Consider the following 18977-nt stretch of genomic DNA (forward strand, 5'->3'; position numbering starts at 1 on the left):
CACCAAATTGCCACTGAATCATCAACCCAACAACCAACAACCATCATCACAAATCATACACCATGGAAGACCCTATTGTTTTAGACTCTTCGATAAACAATGCGTTGAACAAAATAAACCACAAACAAGAAGAAGCTGATGTTTACCTCAAGTTGAAGAAATTGGAAAAGGAACTTGAATTGTTATTATTGCAAGAAGAATACATCAAGGATGAACAACGTCATTTGAAACGAGAATTGGTAAGAGCACAAGAAGAAGTCAAGCGTATCAAGTCTGTCCCATTAGTCATAGGACAGTTCTTGGAACCAATCGACGAAAACACCGGGATTGTTTCCTCCACTACCGGATCCAACTATGTTGTGAGAATCTTGTCTACTTTAGATCGTGAATTGTTGAAACCTTCTTCATCAGTGGCATTACATCGTCATTCCAACGCATTGGTTGATATCTTACCTCCAGAAGCCGATTCTTCCATCTCCATTGTCGGTGAAGATCAGAAGCCCGACGTCACTTATGCTGATGTTGGTGGGTTAGACATGCAAAAACAAGAAATTAGAGAAGCAGTAGAATTACCATTGACTCAAGGAGATTTATATGCACAAATTGGTATTGATCCTCCAAGAGGGGTCTTGTTGTATGGCCCCCCAGGTACCGGTAAAACAATGTTGGTTAAAGCCGTGGCCAATTCGACAACAGCATCCTTCATTAGAATAAATGGGTCTGAGTTTGTGCAAAAGTATCTTGGTGAAGGTCCTAGAATGGTTCGAGATGTTTTCAGGTTAGCTCGTGAGAACTCCCCCGCCATTATTTTCATTGATGAAATTGATGCCATTGCCACCAAGCGTTTTGATGCTCAAACTGGTGCCGATAGAGAAGTTCAAAGAATCTTGTTGGAATTATTGAACCAAATGGATGGGTTCGACCAAACATCTACTGTCAAGGTTATAATGGCTACTAATAGACATGATACTTTAGATCCAGCATTGTTGAGACCAGGTAGATTGGATAGAAAGATTGAATTCCCTTCATTGAAAGACAGAAGAGAAAGAAGATTGATCTTTTCTACCATTGCTTCCAAGATGTCCTTGGCTCCTGAAGTTGATTTGGACTCTTTGATTATCAGAAATGATCCATTGTCAGGTGCAGTTATTGCTGCTATCATGCAAGAAGCCGGGTTAAGAGCCGTGAGAAAGAATAGATATATGATTTTACAAAGTGATTTGGAAGAAGCTTATACTTCTCAAGTTAAAACTGGTACAGAACATGACAAATTTGACTTCTATAAGTAATTGTATATTAATATATTATTTAAAGTAATTGATAAATTCCCAATCCCGGTTGTAATGACTCCCAATTTGTAAAGTCTAAATGATCCATGTCTAAATGTAATGTGTGATTCCAAATAGGCTGGAATTGTGATGAGTTGAAATGTCTGAATGAAGCAATTGGAGTAATAAGGTATATTGGTTTGTCTCGAGGAAGGGAAATAAATTTGTCGTTCACTTTCTCGATATCGTCTCCCATAGCATCAATAATATTGATTGTCTTCAGAAAGTCAGCTTGATCTGTAAGTGAAATAGTCTCAGTAGAATTGCTTGCTAACAACCAAGAAGGAGGTGAATAAGTTCTCCACCATATCTGAACAGAACTTTGTTGATGTTGTTGGAAATACGTCAATGCAGGTACAACTCCTCCTTGGTGCAATACTCCCATGAGTATTGCCATTGCTATATTAAACAAATACCATACTTTCATCATCCATGGTCTCACTATCTTTGAAGTCAAATCAAAGCAACAACATGCTAAGGGAACCATAGGTACTAAGAATCGTAATTCTTGATGAGGAACAAATGATAAGAAGACAACTGCACTGAGTAGACTTAAGAATGGGATGGTTCTTATATATGTTTTTGAAAATAAGTATATTAATCCTGGACCGAGTATCTGGGGGAGATTGACTAATATGTGTGTATAATAAGGATGGATTCCATGTTGGACCAAGTTTTCATATTTGCTGTTGTAAAGCAAATTGTTAAGTGGGGTAATCAGGTAGTGGGACCATTCCAAAGGAGAGTCTAATATTTGGGCAACGGTTGCTTTTCCAAAACATATTGAGTCAATTGCAATGAACAAGATGGTAGGAATAGCAAATCCAATAACTGGAAATACCATCCTTGCAGGATGAGCTAGTAAATAGTTTAAAAGGAACCAACTTGGCAATATCAAAAATGCCGGGAATGTAATTCTATTGAATATTCCAATAGAAACAATCACTCCAAACCAAAACAAACTGCTTGACTTGTTCAACTGTTGAATTTCCCGTTCTTTAGACTCGTGTACATATCTTAAATCATCAATGATTAAAATAGCCAATATAACAAGCACAGTTTCGATACTGTTTGAAAATAAGTGGGATTGATAGACTAAGGTAATGTATGAAGTCAGAGTAAAAAATATCGCCTTTATTCTTTCTGGTTTTGTAGGCAACATCCAATACAAACATGAATCAGTGATTACCCAACTTAACACGGTAATTTGGAGTCTAGCCAAATACCAAATTTGAATTGGTGTCAATTGAAGGTTCAAGAGCTTGATGATATATAATAAAGGACCATATATCAAGTATAAAGGACCAAAGCTTCTTGCTGGGGAGCTCAGTTGGAATTCCCAGGGTATATTAGTGGCATACCCCAATATCCTACTAGTTAACACTTCAAAACTTTGGAAATGTTCATCAGGATGGATATATGAATCAGATAATGCTAACACAAATCGAAATATTATTGTACATAAGTAAAATGTTCTCCAATTGATATTTGCCTTGATCATATTTACGACATTCAAAAATTTTTGACGTAAATGGCGTAGCTAATCGGAGTATGTTAAACTTACTACATATAAAATTTTTAATACCGACATTGATCTGTAACGCGTGGTAGGGAGCAGTTTTGCTGCGGCTCAGAAATTTAAGCCTAAAAAAAAGAGACGTACTTCGAAGCCCTATATAATTTTTTTTTTTTGACAAGCCAAAGTGAAGATCCACGTACCGAGACCGATGTTGCATAACCTTACTATGCATCGCATCTATAGGTACTTTTTCGTTTTCGAGTGAAATTATTGTATACCACCGGTGTCGCTTTTGTAATAGCTATATCCCAGTAACTGCTCATCTACACTCACATTTACAATGAACTGAGTGTTGTCGGTCTAATCAGATCACTGCGTGAACCCAGGAGACCAGTTCGGAAAACACAAAATCAAACAAAGAACTTATTGGTGAGATTCATGTTACTGCACAATGAAGTTTGACACTTCAAAATTAATCCGGTGTCTGATTGCAAAAATTCGGAACCGAACGGTGATCGGCCGCGCAGTTTACCTGAAATTTAATTGGCTGTCGGAGTTTCAGTTTCACATAGTTAAAAATCTCGCAGCTTATTATTTTCTTTTTTTTTTTTTCTCCCGCTATGCACACACACACAAAACTTTACGCCCACGGAGGGAACGTCATTTTGCTAGCGAACATTTTTTTTGTCTCATCTGTTTTCCCGTTCCAATTACACCTCTTCGATCCAACCACCACCTGAAATTTTTTTTCTCTTCTAAAGATATTTCCGTTCTCCTCCTTTTTCTGTATTTCTTCAGCATAGGTTCCTTTTCCTTTTCTGCATTCCCACATATACCCTCCACACAATGTTCAAGCAAATCACCAAGTCTGTCCCAATTGCTCCAAGATTCGCCAGAACCTACATCGCTGGTCAATTCACTGGTGCCAAAGGTCCAAACGGTAAATACACTGTTACTTTAATTGAAGGTGATGGTATTGGTCCAGAAATCTCCCAATCCGTCAAAGACATCTATGCTGCTGCCAATGTTCCAATTGAATGGGAACCAGTTGATGTCACTCCATTATTGATTGATGGTAAGACTACTTTACCTCAACCAGCTGTTGACTCCGTCAACAAGAACTTGGTTGCCTTGAAGGGTCCATTGGCTACCCCAGTTGGTAAGGGTCACACTTCCATGAACTTGACTTTAAGAAGAACTTTCAACTTGTTCGCCAATGTCCGTCCATGTAAATCTATTGTTGGTTACGACACTCCATACGAAAACGTTGATACCGTTTTAATTAGAGAAAACACCGAAGGTGAATATTCTGGTATTGAACACACCATTGTTCCAGGTGTTGTCCAATCCATCAAGTTGATCACCAAGCCAGCTTCTGAAAAGGTTATCAGATACGCTTTTGAATACGCCAAATCTATCAACAAGCCACACGTTCTTGTTGTCCACAAGGCTTCCATCATGAAGTTGTCCGATGGTTTATTCGTCAACACCGCCAAGGAAGTTGCTAAGGAATACCCAGATGTTACCTTGGATTTCGAATTGTTAGATAACACTTCCTTGAAGTTAACCTCTGACCCATCTGAATATAAGAACGTCGTCATGGTTATGCCAAACTTGTACGGTGATATCATGTCTGATTTATCTTCTGGTTTAATCGGTGGTTTAGGTTTAACCCCATCCGGTAACATGGGTAACAAGGTTTCTATTTTCGAAGCCGTCCATGGTTCTGCCCCAGATATCGCCGGTAAAGGTTTAGCTAACCCAACCGCTTTATTGTTATCTTCTTGTATGATGTTGAGACACATGTCTTTGAACGCTGATGCCGACAAGATTGAAAACGCTGTCTTAAAGACCATTGCTTCTGGTCCAGAAAACAGAACTGGTGACTTGAAGGGTACTGCTTCCACCTCTCACTTTACTGAACAAGTTATTAACAACTTGTAAGTAGAAGAATTTTATATACATATATAATTTTGATGATGTCAATAAATACACTTGAGATTTAACCTGATATGTATATTGAAAACGTACTTGCCAAGCAATGTGCAACGTCTCTACGAATTTACAGTAAAATGCTTGATCTGAAATTCCGGCCATATCTAATTCTTAACTTTCAACTTATCCAAAGCTTCACTAGCTTCATCAACACTCAACTCATCCAAGATAATATTTGTTCCTTCTACGATTGCAACATGTTCAACCTTGTGGACTCTGTCTTCATACTCTTCCAAAGTTTCTTCCTTCTTCAAGTCAATTTCCTTGACCAAAATAGGTTCACCTCTATCAACTTCAGCAATAACTCTATGAATCATAACTCCACCTTTAGTAATTTCGCCATCTTGACCAGCTTTCCAACATCTATCAATGGCATGAGTACCTTCAAATGCACCAGGTAATGCTGGATGTAAGTTGATAATAGTTATACCTGCTTTGGCCAAAGGTTCCAAAACAATAGGAGATAAAATTAACATCCATCCAGCACATACGATAAGATTTGGTTTTATATAGTCATCTTCCTTTTCACCTTTAATATTACCATAGATTAACAAGTTGGCCAAATCAGAATTGAAAAGTTCTCTTTTGGCTTTACGTTCGTCTTTTTGTTCTTTAGTAGTTCCCTTGTAATATTCTTTCAAAATATGAGTCTTGGTAGGAATTGATGCCCTTTCAGCCCGAGTTAAACCAAACGCAGTATCACTAGATGATATAACTTGTGTTATCTTACCTTTCAACTTGCCATTCTTTTCAGCATCGATGAGTGCTTGCAAATTGGTACCTGACCCGGATATCAAAACCGTTATATTCAATGTCATTGTTTTGTACTAGTTCTAGAATCAATTGGATGTATCACTGTTGCAAATGACTTTTCCCTAGACTCATCCATATAAAATTTTCCTTTAATTTTCTCCATATTGACTCCGGAAATACATCACGTGGTACGCGGTCATGTGATACAAATTTCATCTCCAGCAACACTAACAATTTTAATGGAGTGACTTTTTTTAGTTAGTGCGAGCAATACCCCCTTGGGGGAGGAGGGGGGGCGCTACTTGAAAATAATTCACAACATTCCAGACGAAGTTATGAGGGGAAAAGTAACACTTTGGAGGTTGAACACCAGTTAAAATCAATAAAACTGCTTTCCAACTTAGCCTTCGATCATATACCACTCAATTGCTCTTATTTTCCATCATACTAACCAATTGACGTACTGGTTGTTGCAAATATGGTTTATTCTTTCACTTGTGCAATAATCCGGGTAATTACAAGCTCTGAGTAAATCTCGTACCATACTCATTTTTACCGCACCCAACCTGTAAATCTGGTTAAGCCATGCGATGATCCGTGTGATTAATTTACAGGTTGGTGCCGCACAATCCCACTCTACATCCAAACATCAACGTATTGTCTCCCCTCGTGCCAGCTAACCTGCGAAAATTTTTCATTTTTACCATCATACATTTTGCCCATGATGATACAAAACCAAAAGGGTGAAACCCACCAAACCCATTTCTATTACAAAGAAAAAAATTTTCTTCTTCCCTTTTCTTCTCTTCTTCCTTTTTTTGGTCTCAAACCAATAAACTAACAATTCAAGATGGGTATGTTTTATGCGGTTCAATTATAACTCTTGTCAATGGATGGATTTCATTGATCGTTACCAATTCATTCAATTACTTTAAAAACTGCAGTTCATCTATGAGGAAATCTATGGGAAGGCAAGTTTTTTTTTTGGCCAATTTGTCAATTTCATGAAAATTTTTTTTCCATGACCACCCACCCTCCCAAATATATCATGCAAATTCACCCACTGATCTAGGGGTCAGACTTTACGATTGATCAATCAATTTTACTGGCTATATGGCCACTTGGCTTACTCTTGATTTTTTGATTTTTTTTTACCAATTGACGAGAAGTTTCTACAATTAGCTATGTTCTCATTACTAACATTGCTTTAGTTGCTTTCACTATTGAACAAATCCGTGAATTGATGGACAAGGTTACCAATGTTCGTAACATGTCCGTCATTGCTCACGTCGATCACGGTAAATCCACTTTAACCGATTCCTTGGTCCAAAGAGCTGGTATTATTTCTGCTGCCAAGGCTGGTGAAGCTAGATTCACTGATACCAGAAAGGATGAACAAGAAAGAGGTATTACTATCAAGTCTACCGCTATTTCTTTATATGCTTCCATGACTGACGATGATGTCAAGGAAATCAAGCAAAAGACTGAAGGTAACTCTTTCTTGATTAACTTGATTGATTCCCCAGGTCACGTTGATTTCTCTTCTGAAGTCACTGCTGCTTTGCGTGTTACCGATGGTGCTTTAGTTGTCGTTGATACCGTTGAAGGTGTCTGTGTCCAAACTGAAACCGTCTTAAGACAAGCTTTGGGTGAAAGAATCAAGCCTGTTGTTATCATTAACAAGGTTGACAGAGCTTTATTGGAATTGCAAGTTACCAAGGAAGATTTATATCAATCTTTCGCTAGAACTGTTGAATCCGTTAACGTTATCATCTCTACCTATAACGATGAAAACTTAGGTGATGTCCAAGTTTACCCAGAAAGAGGTACCGTTGCTTTCGGTTCTGGTTTACACGGTTGGGCTTTCACTGTTAGACAATTCGCCACCAGATACTCCAAGAAGTTCGGTGTCGACAGACAAAAGATGATGGAAAGATTATGGGGTGACTCTTACTTCAACCCAAAGACCAGAAAGTGGTCTAACAAGGACAAGGATGCTGATGGTAAGCCATTAGAAAGAGCCTTCAACATGTTCGTTTTGGACCCAATCTTCAGATTATTCGCTGCCATCATGAACTTCAAGAAGGATGAAATTCCAGCTTTATTAGAAAAGTTGGAAATTGTCCTTAAGGGTGAAGAAAAGGACTTGGAAGGTAAGGCCTTATTAAAGGTTGTTATGAGAAAGTTCTTGCCAGCTGCCGATGCTTTATTGGAAATGATTGTTTTGCACTTGCCATCTCCAGTTACTGCTCAAGCTTACAGAGCTGAAACCTTGTACGAAGGTCCATCTGATGATGAATTCTGTGCTGCTATCAGAAACTGTGACCCTAAGGCTGACTTGATGTTGTACGTCTCCAAGATGGTCCCAACCTCTGATAAGGGTAGATTCTACGCTTTCGGTAGAGTTTTCGCTGGTACCGTTAGATCTGGTCAAAAGGTTAGAATTCAAGGTCCAAACTACCAAGTTGGTAAGAAGGAAGATTTATTCTTGAAGTCTATTCAAAGAACCGTTTTAATGATGGGAAGATTCGTTGAACAAATTGACGACTGTCCAGCTGGTAACATTGTTGGTTTAGTTGGTATTGATCAATTCTTGTTGAAGTCTGGTACCATTACCACCAACGAAGCCGCTCACAACATGAAGGTTATGAAGTTCTCTGTCTCTCCAGTTGTTGAAGTTGCTGTTGAAGTTAAGAATGCTAACGATTTACCAAAGTTGGTTGAAGGTTTAAAGAGATTGTCCAAGTCTGATCCATGTGTCTTGACTTACATGAACGAATCTGGTGAACATATTGTTGCCGGTACCGGTGAATTGCACTTGGAAATTTGTTTACAAGATTTGGAAAACGACCACGCTGGTGTTCCATTGAGAATCTCCCCACCAGTTGTCTCTTACAGAGAAACTGTTGAAGCTGAATCTTCCATGATTGCTTTATCCAAGTCTCCAAACAAGCATAACAGAATCTACGTTAAGGCTCAACCAATTGACGAAGAAGTTTCCCTTGACATTGAAGCTGGTGTTATTAACCCAAGAGATGATTTCAAGGTTAGAGCTAGAATCCTTGCTGACAAGCACGGATGGGATGTCGGAGATGCTAGAAAGATCTGGTGTTTCGGTCCAGATGGTAACGGTCCTAACTTGGTTGTTGACCAAACTAAGGCTGTCCAATACTTGAACGAAATCAAGGATTCCGTTGTTGCTGCTTTCCAATGGGCTACCAAGGAAGGTCCAGTTTTCGGTGAAAATGTTAGATCTGTTAGAGTTAACATTTTGGATGTTACCTTGCATGCTGATGCTATCCACAGAGGTGGTGGTCAAATCATCCCAACCATGAGAAGAGTTACCTACGCTGCTATGTTGTTGGCTGAACCAGCTATCCAAGAACCAATCTTCTTGGTTGAAATCCAATGTCCAGAAAACGCTATTGGTGGTATTTACTCTGTCTTGAACAAGAAGAGAGGTCAAGTTATCTCTGAAGAACAAAGACCAGGTACTCCATTGTTCACTGTTAAGGCTTACTTACCAGTCAATGAATCCTTCGGTTTCACTGGTGAATTGAGACAAGCTACTGGTGGTCAAGCTTTCCCACAAATGATCTTTGATCACTGGGGTGTCTTGAGTGGTGACGTTAAGGACCCAAGCACTAAGCCAGGTGCCATTGTCAAGGAAAAGAGAGAAAGACAAGGTTTGAAACCAGAAGTTCCAGGTTACGAAGAATACTATGATAAATTATAAGCTGGTTGATAAAGTTCTATAATTATCAATTGTTTTGTTTTTTTCATTTTTTTATTTAGTGTTTAGCTAATCTTTAAATATAAATTCTTCTTATCAAATAATGTTGTAGTGTAGCATTGGTGGGAAAGTAGGTCTCGTCCAAACAAAATAAACGAATGAAAATCAGCCCTGGTCAAACTTGGCTAGAATTAACTTTTAAGTTGCTGGCGAAGAGCGTTTGTCGTCAACGAAGCTTCTATCGTATAGACGAACCATCGTACGTCGTACACATGTTACAAATTGTACTTAGTGTCCTGCGTGAACTAGTCCTGTTTCGAAGTTAACGAGCTTGCTGGGTTTACAAATAGAATGTATTAATTTTCCAATGATCCAACAATTTATCATATGTTTGCGATCTGTCTCAAGGTGACAGGTTATGATATCTATGAGTTGTGAACCTACACGGCGCTCAACCAACAATAATGCAACCTAATGCACCTAGAGGAATATGAAGTGTTTTGAATTTTCCAACTTGGTAACGAACGATGCCCATTACAGTTCCGAAAGGGGAAATATGCGGCGTACGTGCTCGGCCATAAGCTGACATATATATATATATATATTTTTTTTTCAATGGTCGTACGAGGAAGTATGACTTGCCCAGAAATCCGTGATCAGGGATAAATTTTAGTAATTTATTGGCTTTGCACTTTAAATCTTTGTGGTTTTTTTTGGAATAGCTTCATTAAGTGCCGGCCACTATGATTTGATTCAAATCCCGTGATAAATTTGAGGGTGAACTAAATCTAGATGAGTTTGTAGTTTTTAGTTGGTTTCACGCGGCTATTTTGTTCATAACCGTGGAACGAGAGAGCTAACCAGGAAGTTACTAACCAAAAGCCACATGGCTCTCTGAAATATGGAGAAAATGGCTCTTAAATGGAGTTTTGTAGTTTTCCCGAAGTTTCCGTCCTTACAAAATCATCTCAATTTTGAATTAGGAAAAAATTAGTAATTACAATGGTAATGTAAAAAAAAAAAATAAAATCGGTCACAACGGCTGATGTTCCTGCAACTTGAATGTAATAATTTGCTTCAAAATGCGCGGTTTAGGGTATTTCTTTTTCGGTCTCTGTAACAACTTAAACCCAAGAGCAACCCCCCTCGATTTCTAAGTGCATGTCTACATAACCATACAAGGAAAAATCCCATCCGACGTATCCCTTGTTTGCTTTATTGAATTTTCTTGGTTTTATTAATTAACTTTGTTTCGTTTCGTACGGATTGAAATTAGTAGCCCCAGAAACTGAAACAAAGGATCGGAAATAAATTCTCCAAAAAATATTTTTGCCTCTTACAAATCATTCAGGAACATCATCACTTTTACATGACAACTTAAGGAATCAAGAACTTTTCCAAACCTATATTTTATCAACGGATTGGCACTCATCTAGAATCATTCACGTTTAATACACCAGCTCATATCTCCTACAGAAGAAAAAGTTGTTTCTTATTACTGCAAATACCTTCTTCATACCATAATCCTGACTCGGGCCCGAAATATGTGTCAGCAAAAATCACAGTTTGTGCATAACTACATGGCGTCAATAATGCTGGTCAATAATTCACGGTACATATACTACTATGTCAATATAGTTATATCGCTTCTGTGCTTAGCCGTCTTCACAATCAAGCATTTGAGACTGAAGTGCAAGTGCTATTATCTAATAGTGTCACTGTTAATATGGAATGTCATACTTACTTCAGCATACTTTGTGGTAGTGCGGAAAGACGTGTTAATGAAGTCATTAGCAACGAAGGATATACTTATCAATCCCATTAAAGGTACTTCCTTGAACTCTCAATACGTTCATACTGGCATTTTGATCGTGTTACTAATGATGATGTCCATGGCTATAATATACTTGTTCTCGAGATTAGCAAGTCCTCAAAAAAGTCAAGCACCTGACAAACCCACAAATAAAACTACTAATTCAATACAACTACATAAGTTTAGCGTTCCCGGATTCATATTATCATTTGTGCTATTGTTTATATTGTCGTTAATGGCTATCCCTGAAAGTCTCATTACAAATACTTCTGCAGTTATTTTTGAAACTATTCGAGGAAAAGTTACTTTTGATAATGTTTATTTTGCATTGACCTTATCGTTTGTACTTGAAGCACTTATCAAATTCCTTCATGGCATGTCAATGAAGCCATTCCGACAACTATTGGCCCAATTCTTTTGGTGCTATGATTGCATGGCATTGGTGATATCGTTTCTGGTTTTGATAATAAGTCGCGATATTCTAATCAACTTGTTAAACCAGAGTAATTCATCACCTAGCAACACTCTTGAACAATATTCTATAATAACGTCTGTGTTCATTAGTTACTTTTTCCAGAGTGTAACTAAAAAGGATTGGCAAGACTGCAAACTTGAAGGAGTAAACCTTGAGAAATGTTTACAGCAAAAGGAATTAACTAATTTAGTGGAAGCATTAGATTCATTGTACTATGCTTTCTTGAATTGTTTCAGTGTCTTTAACTTGTTTTGTTTTGTTGTTGTTCCTAGTTTGTTAATTATATTACTGAGGATGGAAAGAAAACGAGAGACTATATCTGTTTAGACGTTGAATGGTATCATATATATATATATATATATATATATTTACGATGTAGATTATTTATTTTACTTATATATAATTATATTTGTGTTCAAATTGTAGTTTAAAACTATAGTCCAGCAAATGTAGATGGAGTTGCAAAAAAGAGTTTGTACAGAAAAAATTAAATTTCACAACTATCAAATTTTGCAGTATTACTAAGTACAATACTCTTATATATTATTTCTCTCCAGTTTGTTAAAACGTGGCCATTTTTCACGTAAGTCCAAGCATATGATATGTACTATCCCAGGCAGTGGTAGGGTGTATTTATTGGATCACCTAGGCGTGAATCTTTCTCCTGATAAATCCTGTGCGATAATCTACTATTTTGATGGCATCATTCATCAACCAATTTGTCCTCATCAACTGTGAAAAGCCTTTCTTTGAGCCCGAAAACATACATACCAAGAAACTGTAACTGTATTGTCGGACAATTCTTGGTCTTGAGAAGTTAAATAGGTTCCTGTCTCGTCATTAAACAATTTAAATTTCAATGTCTAAGCTAATACTAAAGTAGCTAGAGCAGTCCCAGAAGATGATAGTTTCATTATTGATAAAAAATATTTTAGAATAACCAAAAGCACTAACTTACAGTAGGGTAATAACATAGTCAGAACTAGGGATGAACAAATTCTGTGAATATTTAAGTCATTTTCAGATCTACCATATTTTTTTCCAAATTGAATTGTCTATGAACTAGTACTATATTCCTTGGCATATTGCAATCCTTGGTATTGTCAACGTACTGAAAGGGTTAAAAACATGATTGTAAACATCTATGGTAAGTTGTAATAATTACTTGGATGCTAGGGAAAGCTCCGACTAGTTATTCCAATCATAAGTAAGTCCCTGGATCGGCCGATAGTTTTGCAATATCTTGATCACAGGTAACACCACAAAAGTCATATTGGTCCTAAGAGATGCAGGACGGGCTTTTTCTTGCTTATTACATAATAAATACATTTTAGTTTACGATTTGTTGCATTATCAAAAGCTAAATGTTACATTATACTATTTAAGTAAGTCGGTGCGTGTTAATATGCCCGTTATTTAAAAAGTTTTTTGCAATTTAAAACCTAATTTGTTTGAAAATTCTCGGAGTAGCACAAGAAACCTACACATTTGCCAAGAGGATTAATTGAGATTGTTTATCATACACGAACTTCCAAGAACGAGTATTGTGATTAATTTCCCAGTTGTATCTAACGCAAGATTTACTATTATGCCAAGGTATATGACAACCAATAGCATGATTCTCAGTATAAGATCAGTTAAAAAAAGAAGCGCGGATCATAAGCCCGAAGACCAAAACTTCATTCATAAATTCGTTTTTAATTTGCCTAATTTGCCTAATCTTACATTGACCACAGAATTGTAAAGTATCCGATAATTTCCCCTTATCTCGCACCAAACATTTGGACTTTAAGGCGTTCTGAACGTGGGGACGGGTTATTTTTTCTTCCTTCACCCCAAGAATTCAATCAATCAATTAAGCCTGGTCAATATGACTCAATTAAGTGGTACCTTACCTATCATTGTTAACCGATGGGATTGCCAGATAATGAGGAACCAATAAGAATAATGCAGGATTGTTTATCCTTAATCAGACAAAATTTTTATCAGCTTTAATTTTAATTTTGTATTTTTATCACGAACAATGGGCGGGAAATTATTTCCTATTTGGTGAGAAGGCCCCGATAAGATCTGCACCGTTGCCAATTCCGCCTAATTCCGCTGCAATCTTAATCATAATTCCCCATCTCTTCACTAAAACCTAAGTTGATCCTTGCTATATAAAGATCTGGAAAATTCTCTTCTTTCTAGTTTCAGTTTAGATTTAATATTTTTCATTACGTTATTGAAATTACTATGGAAAGATTAGCCCAATTAGCTTTGCATTCCACTGCCGCCGTGAATGCACCACCAGCGCCAGCCCATCCTTTGGATCCATTATCTCCTTTGGAAATTGAATCCGTTTCCGGCGTTGTTAAGAACAAGTACAAAGGTAAGGGAATCAGTTTTAACACCGTTACTTTAAGAGAACCAATCAAGAGAGCTTACTATGAATGGAAGGAAAAACACGGTCCTATGCCACCACGTTTGGCCTACTATACCATTGTTGTTGAAGGTGACTCTGGTGTCCATGAAGGTATTGTCGACATTGGCGCCCAAGCATTAATTGAATTCAAACATGTTGACGGGGTTCAACCAATTTTGACTCCTGCTGATTTACAACAAACTGAAGATATCATTAGAAATGACCCTGAAGTGCAAAGACAATGTGAAATCAGCGGTGTTCCTCGTGACTGCATGCACCAAATCTACTGTGATGCTTGGACTATTGGGTACGATGAAAGATGGGGTGCTCTGAGAAGATTACAACAGGCTTTGATGTATTGGAGATCCGACGAAGACGATTCTCAATATTCTCATCCTTTAGATTTCTGTCCTATTGTTGATATGAATGCTGGTAAGGTTATTTCGATCGATATCCCGCAAAGGAGAAGAAAAGTGTCTAAGCACAAGCATTCTTCATTCCACCCAAAGCATGTCGCTGAAAAGTTTGGTACTAAGGAAAACCCAACTGGATTCAGACAAGACAATTTCCCAATTAACATCACCCAACCAGAAGGTGTGTCTTTCAACATGCAAGGTAATGTTATGAACTGGTCCAATTTCAGTTTCCATATTGGGTTCAACTATCGTGAAGGTATTGTCTTGAGTGACATGACTTACAATTCTCATGGTCAAGTTAGATCACTTTTCCACAGAATTTCTCTTTGTGAAATGATTGTTCCTTATGGTTGTCCAGATTTCCCCCATCAAAGAAAACACGCTCTTGATATTGGTGAGTATGGTGCTGGTAACTGTACCAATCCACTTTCCTTGGGTTGTGATTGTAAGGGTGTTATTCATTATATGGACGCTCATTTTGTTTCGGCCAAGGGTGATGCATCTACTGTCAGAAATGCCATTTGTATCCATGAAGAAGATGATGGTCTTTTGTTCAAGCACTCTGATTTCAGAGATGATTTCCAAACTACTGTTACTACCAGAGGTAAGAAATTGATTATTAGTCAAATCTTCACTGCTGCCAATTACGAGTACTGTGTTTATTGGATCTTGAGACAAGATGGTACCATCAAGTTAGAAATTAGATTGACTGGTATATTGAACACTTATATTTGTGCTGATGATGAAAAGATCGGTCCTTGGGGAACTATTGTTTATCCAAATGTCAATGCTCATAACCATCAACATTTGTTTTCGTTGAGATTGCATCCAAGAATTGACGGTGACAATAACTCTGCTGCTACTAGTGATGCCAAGCCATCTCCTTACCCAACTGGGTCTCAAGAAAACATGTATGGTAATGGTTTCTACTGTGAAAAGACCACTTTCAAGACTGTCAAGGACTCCTTGACTGATCTTGATGCCAGTACTGCCAGAACCTGGGACTTGTTTAATCCAAGTTCCGTCCATCCATACTCTGGCAAACCAGCTAGTTATAAATTGGTGTCCACCTTCTGTTCTCCATTGTTGGCCCAACCAGGCTCCTTGGTAAGAAAGAGAGCCCCATGGGCCGAACACCATGTTGAGGTTGTTCCATATCAAGATGAAGACCACGGTTATGGTCGTTTATACCCATCCGGTGACCACGTTGCCCAATGGAGTGGTGATGGTTTAAGAGGTATGAGAAAGTGGATTGGTGATGGTAAGGATAATGTGGATAATACCGATATTGTTATGTTCCACACTTTTGGTATCACTCACTTCCCAGCTCCTGAAGATTTCCCAGTCATGCCTACTGAAATCTTTGATTTGCAATTGAGAGCTAGAAATATCCATTTGGAAAACCCAGTTCTTGATGTTAAGCCTTCATATGCCAAGACCACTAGTGAAGTTAAGGCTAATGCTAAGGGGTATGATTCATGTTCTCTCAATGTTGACAAGACATCTAGATTGGCTTTTGAGTCGAAGAGCTGCTGTTCTAAGAAGTAAGTTTGTAATTAGATTTATATAGCTGTTTAATATGATTGGTAATTTTGCAGCCTCATCGTAAGTTTCGAATTTCGCACGACCCATTTTAAATTTTCAACCAACCGTTGCTATTACCGCTGCCTAACGGTATTACAACAGCACACACACACACACACCATGAAGTATATAATTGAGCATATGGAGGAAGGGTTCTCCGAGTGGGTTGTTTTAGAATACAGTCAAATCATAAGGGACATTGGCAAGGAAAACCTTGTTCTCACATCGTTACCACCATCCACCATCGAAAAGGACATCCCCCAACAACTCCTTGACTTGGGTTTACAATGGACCACGGAAGAATGTGTCGACATTGATGGAGGCATAGACAAGACCCGAGTATGTTTATTAGACCCTGGCGCCACTGTTGACTTGACTCCTGAAGACAAATCGAAATTCGACTATTTTGTGTTTGGGGGTATCTTGGGTCAACACCCCAAGATTGATAGAACTGGGATCTTGAGAAAGAAGTACGGTTTTGCCGGGAGAAGATTGGGAGCGTTACAAATGACTACCGATACTGCTATTAGAACCACCCAACGAATTATAGAGAATGGTGTCAAGTTTGAAGACATCAAATTTTTGGACTACCCGGAAATCAAATACAACAAGTATGAGTCCACTGAGATGCCATTTAGGTATATTGTTGACAACAAGGGTGAACCTATTTTACCCGAGGGAATGTTGGAATTGATCAAACATGATGCTGAACAGAGCATTGACGATTTACTTATTGAATAGTGTGTATAATTCTATGTGCTAATATAAAGATACAAACTTTTTGCGGACTGGGTCATCTCTACCTTCTAATAATTCCTTCATGATAAACCCAGAAGTATCCTGGTTTTCAAAGTAGGAGATGTGTGCACTGACAGCAGACACTAATGAAAAGTCCAAGACCCCCATGGGTAAACAGTAGTCTACTCTTCCTGTATTGTTCAAAGCAAGTAACTCAATTAGTTCATCATCAGTCATATTCCGTTTGGTGACTTTATTGGACTCCTGTTTCTTTTCATCCACAATTATGCTAGTTATGATATCACCCAAGGCATTCTCTTCACTTGCCAGCTCTTCAATAGATTTGCTCTGGGGAGAAGGTTCAGACTTTGTTGCCCCTCGCAACCACTTTGTTGCTTGTGATATCTTGCCAGTAATTCCATCTCCATAACTATAGAGTTCTTGAATATGGGTGGATATTCCCCTCAGGGCGAAGGCAATCTGCTCAGCTTTGAAATTCCCAAATTGTGGGTTAATCAATGGTTCAATTCGATAAGCTACTGGATCACACGGATGGAATATGTTGTACAAGTTGCGACAGTTTGGCGCGGCAACCTTGTCAAGATCCTTTCCATTGTTGTTGACTACTTTATCATCAAATGCTGCAGTTATGTTCTTTCCCTCGAGCAATTTGAATAAACCTACTGGCGAGCCAGCAAGGAATAAGGAATCCACTTGAAAATCGAGCTTGTTTGGTAGTTCAATGTCGCCATGGGCTGTTCCCGTTTGTCCGCTGAGCAAATCAAAGGCGATTGCTGATCCTAATGAATGTCCCAACACGTGAATTCTTCCATTGAAATTGGGATTGCGTTCCTTGTATAATTTGTACACCCGGTTTAATTCCGTTGATGTGGCCATCAAGATTTCCTTCAAATACTTAGGTTCGTAGTATAACAACACATCAAGAACCACATCACCCACCACATTTCTCAATGCTCTTATTCCATCAACGTTGATTTGTGACAAGGTAGGCAATCTTGGATCATGCTCTTTCACTGTTTCCTCGGGGTTGAATCCAATCTTGTGTCTCCAGGTAATGGGCAATACTTGAATTCGATTGTTAGTGTTGTATGTCTCATCCTTTTTGTCAGCAATGGGATATGCAAGTTTCTTATATTGGTCATTCTCCGTATATACTTTCTTCATGGTGTTTCGAAGAACATTGATGTTGTGGGTGAAGTTGATTGACTCGTACTTTTTGCCCAACACTTGTCCAATTCCGTGAATACAAAAGATCAAATGGTCAATCTCACGGTTTGATTCGTTTTTAGAAACTGAATGGTCGTAATCGCCTTCGAGATACTGTTGCATGTGATGATCATCTATTTCATTTTCAGTTTCAGTTTTAGTTTCAGTTTCGTCATTTTCTCTTGTTATAGTTTGATCAAATCCGAGTATTGAACCAAATTCGTCTTGGAATGAATCAGCAATGGTTGGAATGGCGTTTGTCGACAACTTGTCGAAAATGGACTCGCCCATGTCGTCAGAGTAGCCCCGCTGGATAGAATTGACCCCGATCAAGGGAACAGTAGAGGTCGAGCTAAACTGTCTAATAACGTCGATTTGAAAGTTTGTATCGTAATCAGCAGGGAAGGTAACCGCATTCTTGCCATCTAGATACATGACATAATTCCCACTTTCTAATTTAAGAATATCTTTTTCTTGACTCAAGTCAACCTTCTGCGTGCTATCCTCGACTTCTTTGATATACTTGTTAAACTTGGAGATGATTTCCTTGTTTTCTTTACTTTCGGTGTCTGGCTTTTCATGATTAAACGTGTACGGCTTTACTTTCTTATAGCCTTGTTCGAGTTCCTCGGTTTGTTTCTTGGAAAACGGAATTCCATTCAGGTCAAACCAAACCCCTCTTCGTACCTCATAGATGGGGCCTTCCCAATAAACTGGGGCCAACTCCAACTTCTGCAAATCCACTTCAAACAATCGGTCTTCGTTGACTTCAACTGGGACGGTCAGCTTCTTTCTGAAGTTGACTTCCAAATTGAATGAGTCCCACTCCGAGAACGGGATGAATTTCTCGGGTTCCTTGGTTTTGGTGTATTTGTTCCACCCGGGTTTGGAGTTGGGCACATCGACTGCGTAGAACCACCTCATTTTCGCCTTGGGTGGTGAGTCAATTGGTTTGTTGGTGGAAAGTTTTCGAAATGGTGGGTAGATTCTGC

The 18977-nt window shown here is 38.4% G+C and overlaps 8 protein-coding genes across 8 annotated transcripts; 5 read left to right on the forward strand and 3 right to left on the reverse strand. All coding sequences in view use genetic code 12, as the record gives it.

Moving 5' to 3' along the window:
* Positions 1 to 20: 20 nt before the first annotated feature.
* PR26 (proteasome regulatory particle base subunit) lies at positions 21 to 2850 on the forward strand (the record flags this gene model as incomplete). The annotated part of the gene is made up of 1 exon (XM_007374903.1): positions 21 to 2850. One exon carries the CDS (start codon positions 63 to 65, stop codon positions 1287 to 1289), a length of 1227 nt encoding a protein of 408 aa, XP_007374965.1.
* SMP3 (glycosylphosphatidylinositol-alpha 1,2 mannosyltransferase) lies at positions 1309 to 2829 on the reverse strand (the record flags this gene model as incomplete). Its single annotated transcript, XM_007374904.1, has 1 exon — positions 1309 to 2829. The coding sequence occupies one exon, from the start codon at positions 2827 to 2829 to the stop codon at positions 1309 to 1311; it is 1521 nt and encodes a 506-aa protein (XP_007374966.1).
* A 717-nt stretch (positions 2851 to 3567) lies between the features above and the next one.
* IDH2 (isocitrate dehydrogenase (NAD(+))) lies at positions 3568 to 5700 on the forward strand (the record flags this gene model as incomplete). The annotated part of the gene is made up of 1 exon (XM_007374905.1): positions 3568 to 5700. One exon carries the CDS (start codon positions 3694 to 3696, stop codon positions 4789 to 4791), a length of 1098 nt encoding a protein of 365 aa, XP_007374967.1.
* On the reverse strand, positions 4947 to 5660 carry ADE8 (phosphoribosylglycinamide formyltransferase; the record flags this gene model as incomplete). The annotated part of the gene is made up of 1 exon (XM_007374906.1): positions 4947 to 5660. The coding sequence occupies one exon, from the start codon at positions 5658 to 5660 to the stop codon at positions 4947 to 4949; it is 714 nt and encodes a 237-aa protein (XP_007374968.1).
* Positions 5701 to 6421: 721 nt separating the features above from the next.
* On the forward strand, positions 6422 to 10214 carry EFT2 (elongation factor 2; the record flags this gene model as incomplete). The annotated part of the gene is made up of 2 exons (XM_007374907.1): positions 6422 to 6449; positions 6807 to 10214. 2 exons carry the CDS (start codon positions 6446 to 6448, stop codon positions 9329 to 9331), a joined length of 2529 nt encoding a protein of 842 aa, XP_007374969.1.
* Positions 10215 to 14239: 4025 nt separating this feature from the next.
* AMO1 (Amo1p) lies at positions 14240 to 15984 on the forward strand (the record flags this gene model as incomplete). Its single annotated transcript, XM_007374908.1, has 2 exons — positions 14240 to 14344; positions 14368 to 15984. 2 exons carry the CDS (start codon positions 14240 to 14242, stop codon positions 15982 to 15984), a joined length of 1722 nt encoding a protein of 573 aa, XP_007374970.1.
* A 103-nt stretch (positions 15985 to 16087) lies between these two features.
* SPAPADRAFT_71305 (putative carboxylic ester hydrolase) lies at positions 16088 to 18909 on the reverse strand (the record flags this gene model as incomplete). Its single annotated transcript, XM_007374909.1, has 1 exon — positions 16088 to 18909. One exon carries the CDS (start codon positions 18907 to 18909, stop codon positions 16780 to 16782), a length of 2130 nt encoding a protein of 709 aa, XP_007374971.1.
* Positions 16116 to 16805, forward strand: SPAPADRAFT_60809 (protein-arginine N-methyltransferase; the record flags this gene model as incomplete). The annotated part of the gene is made up of 1 exon (XM_007374910.1): positions 16116 to 16805. The coding sequence occupies one exon, from the start codon at positions 16141 to 16143 to the stop codon at positions 16759 to 16761; it is 621 nt and encodes a 206-aa protein (XP_007374972.1).
* Positions 18910 to 18977: the final 68 nt, after the last annotated feature.

Source organism: Spathaspora passalidarum (assembly GCF_000223485.1).
Source record: "Spathaspora passalidarum NRRL Y-27907 unplaced genomic scaffold SPAPAscaffold_3, whole genome shotgun sequence".
Taxonomy (NCBI): Eukaryota; Fungi; Ascomycota; class Pichiomycetes; order Serinales; family Debaryomycetaceae; genus Spathaspora; species Spathaspora passalidarum.